Source organism: Salmo trutta, chromosome 27 (genome assembly GCF_901001165.1).
Source record: "Salmo trutta chromosome 27, fSalTru1.1, whole genome shotgun sequence".
Taxonomy (NCBI): domain Eukaryota; kingdom Metazoa; phylum Chordata; class Actinopteri; order Salmoniformes; family Salmonidae; genus Salmo; species Salmo trutta.
Window position 1 is genome coordinate 3,343,697 of NC_042983.1, and position 20,255 is coordinate 3,363,951.

General features: G+C 45.5%; 1 protein-coding gene across 1 annotated transcript; it reads left to right on the forward strand.

Moving 5' to 3' along the window:
- Nucleotides 1-319: 319 nt before the first annotated feature.
- Nucleotides 320-17,881, forward strand: prodhb (proline dehydrogenase (oxidase) 1b). Its single transcript, XM_029716343.1, has 14 exons — nt 320-750; nt 1,589-1,797; nt 3,451-3,485; nt 3,589-3,738; nt 4,050-4,114; nt 4,229-4,345; nt 7,545-7,615; nt 7,756-7,837; nt 8,315-8,407; nt 8,616-8,762; nt 9,029-9,204; nt 9,646-9,744; nt 12,828-12,916; nt 16,225-17,881. The coding sequence occupies exons 1-14, from the start codon at nt 442-444 to the stop codon at nt 16,425-16,427; spliced, it is 1,845 nt and encodes a 614-aa protein (XP_029572203.1). The 5' UTR covers nt 320-441; the 3' UTR covers nt 16,428-17,881.
- Nucleotides 17,882-20,255: the final 2,374 nt, after the last annotated feature.

Genomic DNA, 20,255 nt, shown 5'->3' on the forward strand with positions numbered 1-20,255 from the left:
TAAATGAACTGGCAAAATAACCACAGAGAGGACTGTGGGTTATTAGTAGATGGCCATAGTTTTTCAATACAATAGTAGTAATATTCTTTCCTGATATTGAATGTGCAACATTAGGCTTACACAAAAAAAAATCACTATTCCATAAGATTTCATGACAGCGGACAGATTGATGGTCTTGCGCGCCCAAGTCCACCTTAAAGTCTTGGCCAATGAGGTCTCAATAAAGATGTGTCGAAATTAAACTATTACGTCAAAATCAATATGCATGCGTCAGGGTTTTTCCACCAACCGGTACTTTAGAATTAAACTACTATAAATATACATGAAAGGAGTAGATACGAATACGTGTGGCAGATAAATGCGAAACTAATTTTAAACAGCCCATGCCGCCCTCACCTGCTTAGTTAGTTCCGCTGAGACCAACGCAGCACCTCAAAACTCATGTCTTATGTCAAAACTGTACCTGCCCTTACTCGGGCAGGCGTGGATATAAACGTCAGAAGACTGAATACCCTTTCTAACCGAAGAGCACAGTCCACTGTCGCCTCAACTCAGGCAGACCAGGATGTCACCAACAGAGAATCTTACTCGTCAAGGAAAAGCAGAAATGCTTCCTCCTCTCCAAAGATCTCTATTGACTTTGAGCTGACACAGGAAGCATACAAGAGTAAAGATAATTTAGAACTGCTCAGAAGTTTGGTGGTTTTCAAACTGTGCTCTTATGACCTTTTGGTTGATAAGAATAAGGAGGTATGGTATAATATCTGTGTGCTGAATCTGCATTAAATTCGTATTTGTTTTGTTGTTGACAAGCTCAAGTTGGTGAGACACATAAACTGTATTAGAGAAACTTTACTGCATGTGATCTCTGTCTCGCAACATCCTGCTGAAAATGATTATGCTGACTCATAATAGAAGACAACACAGAAAGCCCAAATGACTTTCTAAATGCAGGAGAATCTGCATTTTATAGAATATATAAGAAACAGAATATAATGGAATTATTTTTTTCCTGAGGGAACTCTTATTTGAAGTGGTATAAGAAAGCATAAACATAATTGTTTAACATTCAGTTAACCTAAAGGGTGTGCATACAGGTGCAGGCAGCAAGGAATCTATTACCTCTCTTCCAGTAAATCTGTCGTCTACCTAGCATGCTGTGTGCCTATCACTAGATAACGTTACCACCAAGCGGTCTATTTAGAGTGTGGAATTACTCCCTCTTATAGAACATAACTGTGCCTGACTTGCCTGGCCCCCTTCCCACTGTTTGCTGTCACCTTGAGGTTCTCACCTCAGTGAAATTTCCAAAAACTGCAAAAGACGGTGTTCATGGCAAATGCTATAACAATGTTATGTAGCATTTATAAAGGCTTTATTACCATTATTACCACACAATTATTGTCTTGATTCAATCCGTAGCACTGAAGATCCACAGTAATGGCGTGATTGAAATTTAAAGGAAATGTTTACTTGTTTGCGGGGACGGCATTCACTGTAAACGCTTTCATTTAAATCGCGCTATACCGCAGATCCTCAGCGCTATAGCTTGAATCAAGCTCTAAATGCATTTCCATTTTTTTCTTAGCTGATGGATATCAGTAAGTTCCTACTGGGGAAGAAGGCATTTGAGCAGTTTATGAAGTTGACATTCTATGGTCAGTTTGTGGCGGGAGAGGACCACAAGTCCATCAAGTCTCTGATTCAAAAGAACAGGGCCTTCGGAGTAGGCTCTGTCCTGGACTACAGTGTAGAGGAGGACCTCACACAGGAGGATGCAGTGACTAAAGAGATGGAGTAAGTAAATTGCTTATTACCCTAAAAATGTTGTTCCTAACCTATATAAAATGCTGTTCCACAACTTCATCAGAAGGAATATGAGTGGTTGTTTGATGAATGCGTTTCCTGTCATCAGTTAGGTTTCGATAAGGATTAGGGAACATAGAACGTACTGCAGTTCTGTGTTGTTCACTTCTGAAAGCACACAAGCATTGTTTTAAGCAAACAAAGTTCTATTTTTCACACATACAGATTTAGTTCCCCAAACTAATGTAATTTCCATATTTTGTATAAAGTCAAAGGCATCCCAATCTAACCAGAGTGAATGACCACAAGTATGATTTTCCCCTTGTTTGTAGCCAGGGACACACTATAATTTGATATCCCTCTTAGGATGTAAACACTAGTCTGTCCAGACCCCATTGGTCGGTTTGGTCAAGGCCCTCCTCGGTGGATTGGCTGGCCTCTCGGAACTCACTCTTCAGGAATTCTGTCACATGAGTTGATCCCAGCTCTGATATAAGCCTGTATGACAGGCCAGGAAAAACTTACACAACTGTTCTCTCTGAGGAGAGCTATAGTTTTGATGTGTGAGATAATGGCACTATGTACTCACACTGTGAGTTAGTTATGCTAAGGACATTTGTTTTTCTTCTTAGCTTAGTTTCCTGGACCCTCTTTGAAGGACAACTTTAACTTTGAGGTTATATACCTACAAATAAATAAGACATTTGGTTGGCATTTAGTCCAGTGAGAAAGATAAATAAAGCCGCTTAAATTGAAATTGAATTGAGGACGCTCTCTCTCTCTCCCAATACACATAGTCACTTTATTGCTCTGCTTAATTTTCTCCTTTGTCTTTACTTTGTCTGCCATCAAAAGACATGGCCATCAAAGTCTCAGTCAGGTCTCTCTGTTGGTAAAAAAACAGACCTGCAAGGCATACGCTAGAGAAAGGTAGCTAGTCTACTTTGATGCAAGACGACTGCTATAGTAACGTTCGTGCTTGACGTGCACTCCTATGACCATCCAAAGAGAATCGCACTGATCAGCTAGAGTAGGACACAAACGACAGGAACACTTGGCCTTCAAGGAGAATAAAATAGAAAAGTATAGAGGTTTTACAAACTCATACATGTACACACAAATATGCAAACCAACAACCAAACCATCACTCAGACATTTACAGTTCCATCCCAAACATGTAAAACGTCTGGCACTTACAGTCCAGACATGCCATCATACCATTCAACCTCTTTCTGTTTAAACGCACTGACAGTGACGTCCAAAAACCCACCAAACCTAGCACCAATAACCACCAAAATACCCAATATAGTGTCCTGTGACGTCAGCCCTTGTGTCCTGTGATCTGTGATGGTGTAGTGTGTCTGAGTGCCCTTTTAGGAAGGTCAAAACATTGGCAGGGAGAAAGCTCAGCTTCAGTCAATCTGGGGCCACCTGTGGGTAGATGTGTGCTATATACACTGGCTTGTGCCTCAAGGGCAATATGGTTCATAGAATGGTATTTATTTCTAGAAGTGGAACGGGGCTTGATGTGTGGTCACCAAGGAATTGAATGTGTGTGGAGAGAGAGAGAGAGAGATCTCTTATAATACTTTGTGTCCATAACAAATTAATCAATTCTCCTCTCTTTTCTTTTCTCATTGTCAGCTCATGTGTGTCTGCTACAGAGAAAGAAGGCATGAGTAAGTCCGTCCTTGCCTTTTTTTGCTCTCATTTGAGCCCAAACTATATGATGCAACTGGTTGCAATAGGGAGGGATGCTGATGTGTTTGCTTCCCCCTGCAGGCATGGACCACAGAGAAAAGCAGTACAAGGCTCACCAACAGTTTGGGGACCGCCGAGGGGGAGTGACCGGCGCCAGGACATACTTCTACTCTGATGAGGCCAAATGTGACCAACACATGGAGACCTTCCTAAAGTGTATCAAAGCATCTGGTACACCTGTGGATATAAACAATACGAAAAGGCTGGGTGGTTGGGATGGAGTTTTTTTATTCAGTGACTAATAGTAATTACCATGTACCAATTTTTTGTTTCTTGGCGTCGTAACACTCACTAATGGAGACTCATGAACGCAAGACCGTAATTATTACTCAGCAACATATCCCTCTATGTAACCTTACTATTTAGACAACATTATGCAAAATGCATCAGCTTCCTATTCCCATGAATTTATATATTGCTGTTTTTGATTGATATTAGTGTGGCTTACACTGAGCATTTGTGACCTATCAACCTTCATTCAGGTGGGAGCTCAGTGGATGGCTTCTCTGCCATCAAGATGACTGCACTGGGACGACCTCAGTTCCTGGTAGTTAAGGGGAAACTCACCTCATTCAATATCAATGTGTAGCGCACACTTAGCTGATAGTTGACTCTCTGGTAAAGTGCTATAATGCTTGTGTTTTGCTCTCTACCGCTATAGCTCCAGTTCTCGGAGGTGCTGGTGAAATGGAGGCGTTTCTTCAGCTTCCTGGCGGCACAGCAGGGGAGAGATGGCATGGAGGCTCTGGAGCAGAGGCTAGAGCTGCAGCCACTACAGGTATACAGAACACACAGGGTTGGGGAGTAACGGTTCCGTTACCAGCAAAAATATTGTAATCAGATTACAGATACTTTTGAAAAACTAGATGATTACTTATAGGATTACTTTTCAATTCAGAAAGAAAGTTCTCAATGACTGTAACGAGTGCGCTGAGAGTCGGGAAGCAAGTGTTTTTAATAAATAAACAAAAAAATAAATACGAAACACAAACAACTCACCGACATGAACCCGTTAATAACACCTGAGGAAAGAACCAAGGGGAGTGACAGATATAGGGAAGATAATCAAGGAGGTGATAGAGTCCAGGTGAGTGTCATGGGGCGCTGGTGCGCTCGACGATGGTGACAGGTGTGCGGGATAATCAGCAGCCTGATGCCCTAGAGGACGGAGAGGGGTATACGTGACAGTATCCCCTCCCTGGCGCGCGGATCCAGCCGCAGGATGCCGACAAAGGAGACGAACCCGGGGATCAGGAGCGGACCGGTCACCCCTGCTGAAGCGCGGGAACCTGTCACGTAGGCTGAGGCACGGGAACCTGTCGAGCTGGCTGGGGCGCGAGAACCTGTCAGACCAGCTGAGGCAGGGGAGCCTGGCGATCCGGCTGAGGCATGAGAGCCTGACGAGCTGGCGGAGGCAGGGGAGCCTGGCGATCTGGCTGAGGCATGACAGCCTGTAGCGGCTCCCGGACCCGACGTCATTTACACTGACAAAAAAAACAACACTCTCTGATACTTCCCTTAGTGAGGTGTTATTCTGTAATGATGGGGCGGTGAGTCGGGAAGCAGGTGTAGGTGAAACGTTTTAATAAAACAAAACCAAGAACACGACACTAACATAAGGCAGTACGCCGAGACACAAGAACAGAGTCAATAACACCTGAGGAAAGAACCAAGGGGAGTGACAGATATAGGGAAGATAATCAAGGAGGTGATGGAGTTCAGGTGAGTGTCATGAGGCGCTGGTGCGCTTGACGATGGTGACAGGTGTGCGGGATAGTCAGCAGCCTGATGACCTAGAGGCTTGAGAGGGAGTATACGTGACAATGACATTCAAATCAGAATTGAAAAAAGGCGCAAGTTTAAATTTGTTCGGCGTGAGTGAGTCTGACCACAAGTCAGAGACCACTGTGTATAACGACACAAGGCGAAACCCAGATGCAGACACAGGAGGCAGATGGTTTGAGCTCTGATATTTATTATAGTCCAAGGATAGACAAAAGGCAGGTCGGGGACAGGAAAGAGTTAATAGCCAGGGCAGAGTCCAAAACGGTACAGGGCAGCAGGCAGGCTCGAGGTCAGGGGCAGGCAGAGTGGTTAGGCAGGCGGGCTCAGAGTCAGGACAGGCAAGGGTCAAAACCAGGAGGACGAGAAAAAGAGAGACTGGGGAAAAACAGTAGCTGAGAGAAAAACGCTGGTTGACTTGGCAAACAAGATGAACTGGTGCAGACAGACAGAAAACACATGTAAAAATACCCAAGGGATAATGGGGAAGATGGGCGACACCTGGAAGGGGGTGGAGACAAGCACAAGGACAGGTGAAACAGATCAGGGTGTGACACTATGATGACACACCAAATGTGTTTGATGGATCGCAGGAAAATAGGAATAGGTTTTGTAGTCCAAGCTATGTCTTCCAATGGTGCGACTGCTGTCGGCATCAAAAGATTATCCAACTTGAATAAACGCTTGGAGTTAAGGACAACAGCAGTGGTGGATATCACTTATTATTTATATCTACATAGCACATTGATGTGAATCACACTGCTGCTCTCTCATTTAGCTATTTGTATTTATTACAGATCCCCATTAGCTGCTGCCAAGGCAGCATCTACTCTTCCTGGGGTCTAGCAAACTTAAGGCAATTGTATATAATTTAAAACATGCCATTATATTTCACAACACATTAAGTGTGTGCCCTCAGGCCACTACTCTACTATCACATATCTAAAACACAAAATCCATGTGTATGTGTGTAGTGTGTATGTTACCGTGTGTATGTGTGTGTCTGTGCGCCTTACAGATTGTGGTTGTTGGGGATCGCAGTTCACCAATGTATATGTGTATTTTAACCCAATAATGGTAGAATTTATGAAGTTTAAGCTGCTTATCAATCATTGTTTTTGTGACCAGTGGACAGTCAGTGAAGAATGAAACAGCTTTAGTGCGGTTCCCAGCCTATCGAATAAAAGTTTGAGGGAGTTCCTCCTTTCTAAACTCCCTGTGGTATTGTGTTCAATATTGTCAAAAACGAGTTTAATTTAAGTGGGGCTTTTATTGCTCAATCTAAACCATGCTGAAAAAAAAAAAAACAATTCCATAGGCCTAACAGACACATTCTCAAACTCGCACACTTTTGATAGAATTATCCCAAACAGCTGCAAATTATCGGCAAATCAAAGTGTCACCAACAAAAATTGAAGCAATAGGCCTATAGCAAATGCAGCATATGGTATTCATTTGTCACATGCAAATTGCACTTTTCAGTAGTGCTCAAAGCATGCCATTCCATGAGCGCAGCATTTCTTTTTCAACTTGAAGCAATGACCCCAATCAGTCCTCCATGACAACAAAACATAAACAACAGAGTAGGTTATTAAGTACTTAGTGTTTGGGTTAAGGTCAGGTAAAACATATTGGCTAATCTATATTTCCAAGTCTTGAAGATCAAGGGGTATTAATTAATTGGAATGACAGGACATCTGACAGACTTTGTTTTTTAATGTAAATATATGGCCTACTTGTATTATTATCTGTAGTAGAAAGCAATGGGTTAGAAGAAGCCTACATAACCAACACATAAAGTAAAATGCAACATCCATTTATGGCCAGCTATGTAAACTCTCAAATGTATTTACCCTGCAATAAATGTCATTCAATTGGTCATATTCATTTTTGTCTTCTTCTAATGCCTCTTAAGCGGAAAGCAAGCTAAAAGTAACTGAAAGTAAACAGATTATGTTACTGAGTTTGGGTAATCCAAAAGTTACTATTCTGATTACAATTTTTGGAAGGTAACTAGTAACCGTAACGGATTATATTTAGAAAGTAATCTACCCAACCCCGAGAACACAGTTGCTGTTCTTTAGGTTTTATAATGACTGTTTAGGTGATCACCCCTTGTTTGACCTATTTGATCCATTGAGATAACAATGTCGTACTATATATATATGGTCAAAAATGCCTATTTGTCCATACAGGAGTTTATGACCACGCTGGGAGCCACAGGTGACTTCTATGGCTGGTTCACTGGAGAGAAACAAGGATCAGGGTAAAAATAATACCACTAGTTAGAGAAACTGTATTATGTCATAAAGCAGTAGAATAATTGCCCTTGCATACTTTGTTGAAAAAGCCCCTTACAACAACTATATTTGACTTACTAAAAGCGGTCTCTCTGTGCCCCTGCAGAACCATTGACAGGCTGGACTGGAACAGCCTAATCGACGACAGAATAAAGATATCAGATCTGCTGGTTGTCCCAAATTTAGAGGTAAGCAAGGCACGGCAATGGCAATGAAAGTACTCTAGAAGATAAGCACCATTTGGATTTGTTTCAAACTTAAGTGGTTCCGTAAACACCTCCAAACCCCGTCAATTGTTTGAGTAAATACGTTGATAAGATTGACCATTCAGTTTAGAGTTGATCCCAGAATGGTGAATGAATGTTTGAAAGGAGTTACACCTCCTGTGACTCACTGGGCCTGAAATGGTTTGAATTGGCACGCCATTCCCTATGTAAGCATTAACACATGACAGCTGTGCAATTCCAAGGAATAACCACACACCTCAGCGGTGTCAGAAGGCTTGAGGCCGTGTGTTAATACTTACTTATCTTAGCTTAGACAAAGCCAGTCTGTTGAAGGTAAAGGCCCTCAGGTCTCTGTGTGTGTGAGCTGTCTCCAGTGTTAGCTCAGACAGTGTGATTCATTGAGCCTCAGGTAGGCTTGTCCTTTCTTTGTTTGTCCAGACTGGTCAGCTGGAGCCCCTGCTCAATAAATTCACAGAGGAGGAGGAGAAACAGATGAAGAGGATGCTCCAGAGGCTGGATGTACTTGCCAATGTAAACACAGGGAGGTCAAAATGCTATATGAAACCATGCCATGTTTATGTTATTTTCAGCAATGTTATGCTATGTCACGTTACATCACGCCAGGTCATCTTATCTCATAATTAGCTACCAGTTCAGTTTCCTTGGTTTATTGAGAAAAGCTCTGAGCTCATGTGTGGATTGAAGTGGAATTTACCTGTCCTGGCTGTCTGTGTTGCAGCATGCAGAGGAGCACAGTGTTCGTCTGATGGTTGATGCAGAGCAGACCTACTTCCAGCCCGCCATCAGCACACTGACTGTGGAGATGCAGAGGATCTACAATAGAGGGAAACCTGTCATCTTCAACACCTACCAGTGCTACCTCAAGGTTAGAGACCCATTACGTTGCTATCCTTCCAAGTCTTGTTTGTTACATCACAAGGAAGTTGAAGCCTGGGAGCTGAGGCTACCAGAGACCCTGTCACTGAGTTTCTATGCTCATACTGTATGTAGTCATGTCTTACCAGCAGCTCTCTGAAACACATAATTTGAAGGTTTGCTTATAAACAGCTTATACGCCATTATTATACAGATGACCGGTGTCCCTAATATCCCTCCTTTACTTCCTCCCTCTCGCTTTCTCTTCCATTGTAGGAGGCCTATGATATCGTGACCATGGATGTTGAGTTGTCGAGGCGTGAGGGATGGTTTTTTGGGGCCAAGCTAGTGCGTGGGGCTTATATGTACCAGGAGAGGAGCAGAGCGGAGGAGATCGGATACGAGGACCCCATCAACCCTGACTATGAGACCACTAACATAATGTACCACAAGTAAGGGATGGATGTGCTTATTTAGTTACTCAATGTGCTTAAATACATACTGTACTTAATACATTCTTCAATTCGTATTGAATAGCAATTGTTTTTAAGAACCTGTTAAAATGCTGAATGACCTATAAACTAAACTCTCTGACTTGACCAAAAGTAGAGCACTATGGGGAATTTTTCAGTCACAGCTGTGTAACATCGTTTCACACAGAGAGCATTTTGGTTAGCATTTTGTTATTTTAGTCATTCAGCAGCCACTCTTATCCAGAGCGACTTACAGGAGCATCTATGGTTAAGTGCCTTGCTCAGGGGCACATCGACCAATTTTTCACCTAGTTGGCTCAGTGATTCAAACTACAACCTTTCAGTTACTGGCCCAACGCTCTTAACCACTAGGCTACCTGTCGTTTACTTAACATGTCTGTCATGTCTGTACTCTGTAAGGTGTCTAGACTACATCCTGGATGAGATTGGACTGAACAGAAATGCCAATGTCATGGTTGCTTCTCACAATGAGGACACAGTGAAGCACACCCTCAGGAGGCAAGTCTCATTACTGCACTGCATGGCCTTAGCTTGACACAGACACACTGAGGATGGCTCTCTGCCTAGTTTTCCTGCTCAAACTCTTAACACACATGGTTATTGCATTTCTATAGTGCTTTTCTCATGTTTAAAGCACATACTATGTACAGTCGTGGCCAAAAGTTTTGAGAATGACACAAATATTAATTTTCACAGTCTGCTGCCTCAGTTTGTATGATGGCAATTTGCATATACTCCAGAATGTTATGAAGAGTGATCAGATGAATTGCAAAGTCCCTCTTTGCCATGCAAATTAACTGAATCCCCCCAAAAACATGTCCACTGCATTTCAGCCCTGCCACAAAAGGACCAGCTGACATCATGTCATGGATTCTCTCGTTATCACAGGTGTGAGTGTTGACGAGGACAAGGCTGGAGATCACTCTGTCATGTTGATTGAGTTCAAATAACAGACTGGAAGCTTCAAAAGGAGGGTGGTGCTTGGAATCATTGTTCTTCCTCTGTCAATCATGGTTACCTGCAAGGAAACACGTGCCGTCATCATTGCTTTGCACAAAAAGGCCTTCACAGGCAAGGATATTGCTGCAAGTAAGATTGCACCTAAATTAACAATTTATCAGATCATCAAGAACTTCAAGGAGAGCGGTTCAATTGTTGTGAAGAAGGCTTCAGGGCGCCCAAGAAAGTCCAGCAAGTGCCAGGACGTCTCCTAAAGTTGATTCAGCTGCGGGATCGGGGCACCACCAGTACAGAGCTTGCTCAGGAATGGCAGCAGGCAGGTGTGATAGCATCTGCACACACAGTGAGGCGAAGACTGTTAGAGGATGGCCTGGTGTCAAGAAGGGCAGCAAAGAAGCCACTTCTCTCCAGGAAAAACATCAGGGACAGACTGATATTCTGCAAAAGGTACAGGGATTGGACTGCTGAGGACTGGGGTAAAGTCATTTTCTCTGATGAATCCCCTTTCCGATGGTTTGGGGCATCCGGAAAAAAGCTTGTCCGGAGAAGACAAGGTGAGCGCTACCATCAGTCCTGTGTCATGCCGACAGTAAAGCATCATGAGACCATTCATGTTTGGGGTTGCTTCTCAGCCAAGGGAGTGGGCTCACTCACAATTTTGCCTAAGAACACAGCCATTAATAAAGAATGGTACCAACACATCCTCCGAGAGCAACTTCTCCCAACCATCCAGGAACAGTTTGGTGACGAACAATGCCTTTTCCAGCATGATGGAGCAACTTGCCATAAGGAAAAAGTGATAACTAAGTGGCTCGGGGAACAAAACATCGATATTTTGGGTCCATGGCCAGGAAACTCAGACCTGAATCCCATTGAGAACTTGTGGTCAATCCGCAAGAGGTGGGTGGACAAACGAAACCCCACAAATTCTGACAAACTCCAAGCACTGATTATGCAAGAATGGGCTGCCATCAGTCAGGATGTGGCCCAGAAGTTAATTGACAGCATGCCAGGGCAGATTGCAGAGGTCTTGAAAAAGAAGGGTCAACACTGCAAATATTGACTCTTTGCATCAACTTCATGTAATTGTCAATAAAAGCCTTTGACACTTATGAAATGCTTGTAATTATACTTCAGTATTCCATAGTAACATCTGACAAAAATATCTAAAGACACTGAAGCAGCAAACTTTGTGGAAATTAATATTTGTGTCATTCCCAAAACTTTTGGCCACGACTGTACAGTTGAAGTCGGACGTTTACATACACCTTAGCCAAATACATTTAAACTCAGTTTTTCACATTTCCTGACATTTAATCCTAGTAGAAATTCCCTGTCTTAGGTCAGTTAGGATCACCACTTTATTTTAAGAATGTGAAATGTCAGAATAATAGTTGAGAGAATGATTTATTTCAGATTTTATTTCTTTCATCACATACCCAGCGGGTCAGAAGTTTACATACACTCAATTAGTATTTGGTAGCATTGCCTTTAAATTGTTTATCTTGGGTCAAACGTTTCGGGTAGCCTTCGGCTTGCAAGCCTCCCCCTTTTTCCTCCAAACATAGGGATGGTCATTATGGCCAAACAGGTATATTTTTCTTTCATCAGACCAGAGGACGTTTCTCCAAAAAGTACGATCTTTGTACCCATGTGCAAACCGTAGTCTGGCTTTTTTATGGCTGTTTTGGAGCAGTGGCTTCTTCCTTGCTGAGCGGCCTTTCTGTTTATGTCGATATAGGAATTGTTTTACTGTGGATATAGATACTTTTGTACCTGTTTCCTCCAGCATCTTCACAAGGTCCTTTGCTGTTGTTCTGGGATTGATTTGCACTTTTCGCAAGTACGTTCATCTCTAGGAGACAGAAGGTGTCTCCTTCCTGTGCAATATGACAGCTGCGTAGTCCCATGGTATTTATACTTGCGTACTATTGTTTGTACAGATGAAAGTGGTACCTTCAGGCGTTTGGAAATTGCTCCCAAGGATGAACCAGACTTGTGGAGGTCTACAATATTTTTTCTGAGGTCTTGGCTGATTTCATTTGATTTTCCCATGATGGCAAGCAAAGAGGCACTGGGTTTGTAGGTAGGCCTTCCACAAATACATCCACAGGTACACCTCCAATTGACTCAAATTATGTCAATTAGCCTATCAGAAGCTTCTAAAGCCATGATATCATTTTATGGAATTTTCCAAGCAGTTTAAAGGCACAGTCAACTTAGTGTATGTAAACTTCTGACCCACTGGAATTGTGAATTATAAGTGAAATAATCTGTCTGTAAACAATTGTTGGAAAAATGACCTGTGTCATGCATATAGTAGATATCCTAACCGACTTGCCAAAACTATAGTTTGTTAACAATACATTTGTGGAGTGGTTGATGACTCCAACCTAAGTGTATGTAAACTTCCGACTTCAACTGTGTGTGGAAAGCTAACGTGTCCCTTTCACCATTAGTGCTAGCTAGAGCTGTTTGCACACACAGTAACAAAATGTGTCCAAAAGAAGTCTCTATGCCCGGGTACCTCATCTCTTAGCTTCATGGACTGTGTCTACGTCACTGTCATATACCATACAAATATAACTATTATATTTTTCCTTTTCCTCTTGTTTACACAGGATGAATGAGTTGGGCCTGACTCCCACGGAGAACAAGGTGTACTTTGGACAGCTGCTGGGCATGTGCGACCAAATCAGCTTCCCATTGGGTGAGACTGACTGACTGATTGGTTAATTGATTGATTGGTTAGCTTCCCAATAGTCCAAGTTTGCACTTCCCATGCCTACAGGACAGATTATTGGAATGCAGGGACAGACAGAGCTCTCTGACCTCACAGAGCACTGTTGATTTGATGGCCTATTGGCCCTGTTTAGATTCCATAGGATTAGTATCGGTATTTCCCAATAGCAGTCAGTTATTTGTGTTGACACATGGAAACTCATGACCCTGCAATGTGCACATATGGAGTTCTGGGACTTGCACTGACACATTATTGACAAATTGGCTATGACTGTTGTTGGCTCACAGCACTAGCTGTCACGTCCTGACCAGCAGAGGGCGTAATTGTGTTAGTCTTGGTCAGGATGTGGCAGGGGGTTTGTGTTTGTTAAATGTTGTGTGGGTGATTGGACTCCCAATTGAAGGCAGGTGTGTTGAGTTGCATTTGATTGGGAGTCCTATATAGGAGTGTGTGTTTTTCTTTGGGGTTGTGGGTAGTTGTTTTTGCACTGCGTTTGATAGCCTGCAAAACTGTTGCTGTCTTGTTTATTGTTTTTCTGGTGGATGCTTTACTCTTTTGAATTAAAATATGAGTATCCACATACCCGCTGCGCCTTGGTCTTCTCTCCAGTACGACATTTTCTGTGACAGAACTACCCACCACAAAAGGACCAAGCAGCGGAAGAGGAGGAAGCCACAGGAGAACAGGGTGGATGAATGGACATGGGAGGACGTCCTGGACGGCAAGGGAGTCTACACTTGGGAAGAGATCCTGGCCGGAAGGGATCGCCTCCCATGGGAACAGGTGGAGGCACTCAGGAGAGTGGAGGCAGCTGGACAGAGGAACCAACGCGAACGTTAGGCTGGAACACGGCTGGCGAGGAAGCCGAAGAGGCACCCCCAATAATTTTTTTGGGGGGCACACGGGTAGTTTGGCCAGGCCAAGGAAGAGCCGTAAGCCAGCTACCCGTGATTACAGGGAGGTGCGTATGAGGTGGAGGGCGCCATGTTACGCTGAGGTACGCACCATCTCGCCTATACGGACGCACAGGCCAGTCCGCCCTACCAGCGCCCCGCATGTGCCAGGGTGAGGGGAGCATCGAGCCGGAAGGGGTGATGCCAACCCTGCGCTCAAGACCGCCAGTGCCCCTCGACGGTCCGGTGTTTCCCGCTATACGCACTAGCATGGAGGTGCGTGTCTCCAGGCTGGCATGTCCAGTACCAGTCCCACGCATCAGGCGTCTAGTGCGTCAGCCCAGCCTCGCCAGTCAAGAGTCACCTGAGCTGCCCGCCAGTCAAGAGTCACCTGAGCTGCCCGCCAGTCAAGAGTCACCTGAGCTGCCCGCCAGTCAAGAGTCACCTGAGCAGCCCGCCAGTCAAGAGTCGCCTGAGCCGCCCGCCAGTCAAGAGTCGCCTGAGCCGCCCGCCAGTCAAGAGTCGCCTGAGCCGCCCGCCAGTCAAGAGTCGCCTGAGCCGCCCGCCAGTCAAGAGTCGCCTGAGCCGCCCGCCAGTCAAGAGTCGCCAGAGCCGCCCGCCAGTCAAGAGCCGCCAGAGCCGCCCGCCAGTCAGGAGCCGCCAGAGCGGCCCGACTGCCCGGAGCCGCCAGAGCGGCCCTACTGCCCTCCGGTCCAGCCCGAGTGGCCCGAGTGGCCCGACTGCCCTCCGGTCCAGCCCGAGTGGCCCGACTGCCCTCCGGTCCAGCCCGAGTGGCCCGACTGCCCTCCGGTCCAGCCCGAGTGGCCCGACTGCCCTCCGGTCCAGCCCGAGTGGCCCGACTGCCCTCCGGTCCAGCCCGAGTGGCCCGACTGCCCTCCGGCCCAGCCCGAGTGGTCCGCCTGCCCTCCGGCCCAGCCCGAGTGGTCCGCCTGTCCTCCGGCCCAGCCCGAGTGGCCCGCCTGTCCTCCGGCCCAGCCCGAGTGGCCCGCCTGTCCTCCGGCCCAGCCCGAGTGGCCCGCCTGTCCTCCGGCCCAGCCCGAGTGGCCCGCCTGTCCTCCGGGCCCAGCCCGAGTGGCCCGCCTGTCCTCCGGGCCCAGCCCGAGTGGCCCGCCTGTCCTCCGGGCCCAGCCCGAGTGGCCCGCCTGTCCTCCGGTCCAGCCCGAGTGGCCCGCATGTCCTCCGGTCCAGCCCGAGTGGCCCGCATGTCCTCCGGCCCAGCCCGAGTGGCCCGCCTGTCCTCCGGGCCCAGCCCGAGTGGCCCGCCTGTCCTCCGGGCCCAGCCCGAGTGGCCCGCCTGTCCTCCGGGCCCAGCCCCAGTGGCCCGCATGTCCTCCGGGCCCAGCCCCAGTGGCCCGCATGTCCTCCGGTCCAGCCCGAGTGGCCCGCATGTCCTCCGGCCCAGCCCGAGTGGCCCGCCTGTCCTCTGGCCCAGCCCGAGTGGCCCGCATGTCTTCCGGCCCAGCCAGAGTGGTCCGTCTGCCAGGGTCAGCCCGAGTGGCCCGTCTGCCTGGCGCAGCTATCGGCGCCACCGAAGTGGGCGACGCCGAAGGTGGAGCGAGGTCCACGTCCTGCACCTGAGCCACCTCCAGGATAGGTGGGTTGGGGAGGGAGGGTGTAGCACAGTGCCGTCGGTGACGGCAGCCACCCTCCCTTATTGTTTAGGGGTTATTGTTTATTGGTTTTGTTGGGGTAATGGGGATTTTTTGTGTTTTCTTTTTTTTTAGGGGCATTCCGGGGTCTGCACCTTGAGGGGGGGGTACTGTCACGTCCTGATCAGCAGAGGGCGTAATTGTGTTAGTCTTGGTCAGGATGTGGCAGGGCGTTTGTGTTTGTTAGATGTTGTGTGGGTGATTGGACTCCCAATTGAAGGCAGGTGTGTTGAGTTGCCTTTGATTGGGAGTCCTATATAGGAGTGTGCGTTTTTCTTTGGGGTTGTGGGTAGTTGTATTTGCACTGCGTTTAATAGCCTGCAAAACTGTTGCTGTCTTGTTTATTGTTTTTCCGGTGGATGCTTTACTCTTTTGAATTAAAATATGAGTATCCACATACCCGCTGCGCCTTGGTCCATTCTTGACGACGGTTGTGACACTAGCTTGTCAATCACAGACATTGTATTGAACTAAATCAGGGATGGTCAACTGAGGTGCTTGGGAGCCACAGGATGTGAAGGCTTTTGCTCTAGCCTAGCGAAGATACTACTGGTTCAACTTTGTGTGGTCTAACATTTAAGTGCACAATTAGTTGAATAAATTCCCAACTCACTAATTCCATTACACTAGCCAAGTATAATATTTTTTGGGTTTGTACTGAAAAGTTGCCCCAATATATGTCATTCTCTTCCCCTCTGTCTCTCTCCCCCAGGCCAGGCAGGTTTCCCTGTCTATAAATATGTTCCATACGGGCCGGTGAATGAGGTGATACCGTACCTATCCCGTCGTGCCCAGGAGAACAGGGGATTCATGAAGGGTTCCCAGAGGGAGAGGGAGCTGCTGTGGAAGGAGCTAAAACGCAGGCTGGCCTCGGGACAGGTCTTCTACAGACCCTCGCCTGAACTGGGACTATGAAATCACAGCTAGCTAGCTGTCTGTGCTGCTTACTCTCTTTCTAGTTCTCTCTTTCTGTCTCCTATCTCTCTTTGTCATGTTCTCTGTTTTATTCTTATCGATTAGCCCTCTCTCTGTTAATCTCTTCCCCTTCCCCATATCCATCTTTCTCCCTCTCTCTTTCCCCCACTTCCCTTTCTTCCTCCCTCTTAATTCTCTCTGTGAGCATTCCTCTTGGTGCCCTCAGCATCCTCAAAGCGCTGCATACATCATATGGGCATCTTTACTACTCTAACAGGACTCCCTAAAATGTCAGGCTGGCCCAGTCCACCCGTCACTCGCCGCTTTTTATAGCTCTATTTATCCTTTATCCTGGAGAAGGACGACAGTAATAAAAACATAGCAGGCTTGATTTAAATGGCAGTAAAAGATCCATCAATATCCCTTTTACTTTATAATGCTTCTTGAGAATACAAAAACCTCTGAGGAGTATTTCTGTAGATTTCCTACATAATGTTTTAAAGATAGTATCGTATAGTGTTCTTTGGAAATGTATACTGTACATAAATCTAGGGTGAAAATGTATACTGTACATAAATCTAGGGTGAGAATGTATACATGTCTACACACACTAGTGCCTCTAGTACTGTATTAAATATTGCTCTCATAGACATAGCTTGTTTAGTTTGAATCAATAAGAGTTTTTTGGAACTAAATTGTGTAAAGGGTCTGGAGGGTTGGTTCTCCGGTAGCCTAGTTTCTTTTGTGTTCATATCCAGGGATGCAACTACAGTATTGTATACGATTCTGGACATCAAATAACTGATACTGAGTGTGCTATTTATTTGTCCATTTGGCATGTAAATTAATGACATTTTAAATATGTTGGATTTTACACTCCAACCTTGTCTCTTGTAAATATAGTTAAGCTATCTGTGAAAAGTCGTTCATTTTGTTTATTCAAAATGTGTTTCACGAAGTGAGTTTATAATCAAAATGGCTGACAAGAAGAATGTATGAAAAAATGCACAAGGCCTCAACAAGTCTTGTACAAGTTGAAAGTAAATTGAGAAAATCACAAAGTTATCGTCCTCTTTTGATAGCCCAGCTTTTAAGTTAGACTCCCAGTATGGGTAATTTTGTGTGATAATTGTAGGCTAATGCCTGTTTCATTACTGACAGTCTATTAATATCTCAGTCAGAAACGAATCATGCTTCCCAATAATTATCACCCTGCGACTCTGCAGATGTTCATTAAATTGCCTGTGATATTGTTCTTTCACACTGAATAGGGGAGGGAGAGGATGTGTTATTAATTGTAGGCAAATTGGTCAGAAGAACTCTTTGTGTTACAGAAGCAAGAAAAATGCATTGTCTAATGTGCTCAAAGTGCTCAATTCAATCTGTATTGTTATAGCTCAAATTAAATTTAAAGGCAGTGTTCCCATGTTCGCGGAGACTGCATTCACAGTAAATGCTGCAAATGTCGGCTCATTCAGAAATTGCCTTTCAATGTCTTCCGCAAAACTTTTTTTTAAACTGTTCTTTTTGACTTTCAGGAAATGTTTTTTTTTCTCTAGTAAGGAAACAATGGAACTCCAGATCCACTGACAGTACCTTCTAAACTGAGCTGTTCCTAATTTACTTTATGTAATGAATGTCGACGTTTCTTATGCAAGAGGTTGACTGGAATCACTTTACATGTGGGCAGCAGGTAGGGTGGCATGTAGCCTAGTGGTTAAGAGCATTGGACCAGTAACTGAAAGGTTGCTGGCTGGAATCCCAAAGATGACTTTGAAAAAATCTGTTAATGTGCTCCTGAGCAAGGCACTTAGTCACTTTAGATAAGAGTGTGTGCTAAATGACAAAAATATTAAGTGCAGTGTTGTTTCATGAGAGCCCCTGTGGTGGTGGAATGGTTTAGACTTTTTGTATGTTTTGCTTGGGCATTGACTAGAGCAGCGAAGTCAGGTATAGTTTCTGAAGTCGCTATGCGCAGGATTGCTGAGAGGTGAGAGTCAGTAAGAGATGATCTTGTTTGTGGTTAGGATTTAAAAGGGTGTGGGACCTGAAGTCGGAGATTGCTGAGTTTTTGCAAATGAAAGGAAAATTAACTCAGCAAAAAATAAATGTCCCTTTTTCAGGACCCTGTCTTTCAAAGATAATTCTTAAAAATCGAAATAACTTCACAGATCTTCATTGTAAAGGGTTTAAACACTGTTTCCCATGCTTGTTCAATGAACCATAAACAATTAATGAACATGCACCTGTGGAATGGTTGTTAAGACACTAACAGCTTACAGACGGTAGGCAATTAAGGTCACAGTTATGAAAACTTAGGACACTAAAGAGGCTTTTCTACTGACTCTGAAAAACACCAAAAGAAAGATGCCCAGGGTCCCTGCTCATCTGTGTGAACGTGCCTTAGGCATGCTGCAAGGATGCATGAGGACTGCAGATGTTGCCAGGGCAATAAATCGCAATGTCCGTACTGTGAGATGCCTAAGACAGCACTACAGGGAGACAGGACGGACAGCTGATCGTCCTCGCAGTGGCAGATCACGTGTAACAACACCTGCACAGGATCGGTACATCTGAACATCACACCTGCGGGACAGGTACAGGATGGCAACAACAACTGCCCGAGTTACACCAGGAACGCACAATCCCTCCATCAGTGCTCAGACTGTCCGCAATAGGCTGAGAGAAGCTGGACTGAGTGCTTGTAGGCCTGTTGTAAGGCAGGTCCTCACCAGACATCACCGGCAACAATGTCGCCTATGGGCACAAACCCACCGTTGTTGGACCAGACAGGACTGGCAAAAAGTGCTCTTCACTGACGAGTCGCGGTTTTGTCTCACCAGGGGTGATGGATGGATTCACGTTTACTGTCGAAGGAATGAGCATTACACCGATACCTGTACTCTGGAGCGGGATCGATTTGGAGGTGGAGGGTTCGTCATGGTCTGGTGCAGTATGTCACAGCATCATCGGACTGAGCTTGTTATCATTGCAGGCAATCTCAACGCTGTGCATTACAGGAAAGACATCATCCTCCCTCATGTGGTACCCTTCCTGCTCATCCTAACATGGCCCTCCAGCATGACAATGCCACCAGCCATACTGCTCATTCTGTGCGTGATTTCCTGCAAGACAGGAATGTCAGTGTTCTGCCATGCCCAGCGAAGAACCCGGATTTCAATCCCATTGAGCACGTCTGGGACCTGTTGGATCGGAGGGTGAGGGCTAGGGCCATTCCCCCCAGAAATGTCCGGGAACTAGCAGGTGCCTTGGTGGAAGAGTGGGGTAACATCTCACAGCAAGAACTGGCAAATCTGGTGCAGTCCATGAGGAGGAGATGCACTGCAGTACTTAATGCAGCTGGTGACCACACCAGATACTGACTGTTACTTTTGATTTTGACCCCCCCCCCCCCCTTTGTTCAGGGACACATTATTCCATTTCTGTTAGTCACATGTCTGTGGAACTTGTTCAGTGTATGTCTCAGTTGTTGAATTTCGTTATGTTCATACAAATATTTACACATGTTAAGTTTGCTGAAAATAAATGCAGTTGATAGTGAGAGGACGTTTCTTTTTTTGCTGAGTTTGTGGATTTCCGTCAACTGCAAGATAAAGAATGGTTGGCTGATTTTGCCTTCACCGTGGACATCATGGCCCTCATGAATGAACTGAATTCCAAACGACAAGGGAAGGGCCTTTTTGCACATTAGATGTACAGCCTTGTCAAAGCCTTCAAGGGAAAATTACTCCTCCTGACTTGTAGATAACCTGTAGCCAGTGGGTTTGGCAATGAGTATGAAGCGAGGGCCAACCAATGAGAATGTAC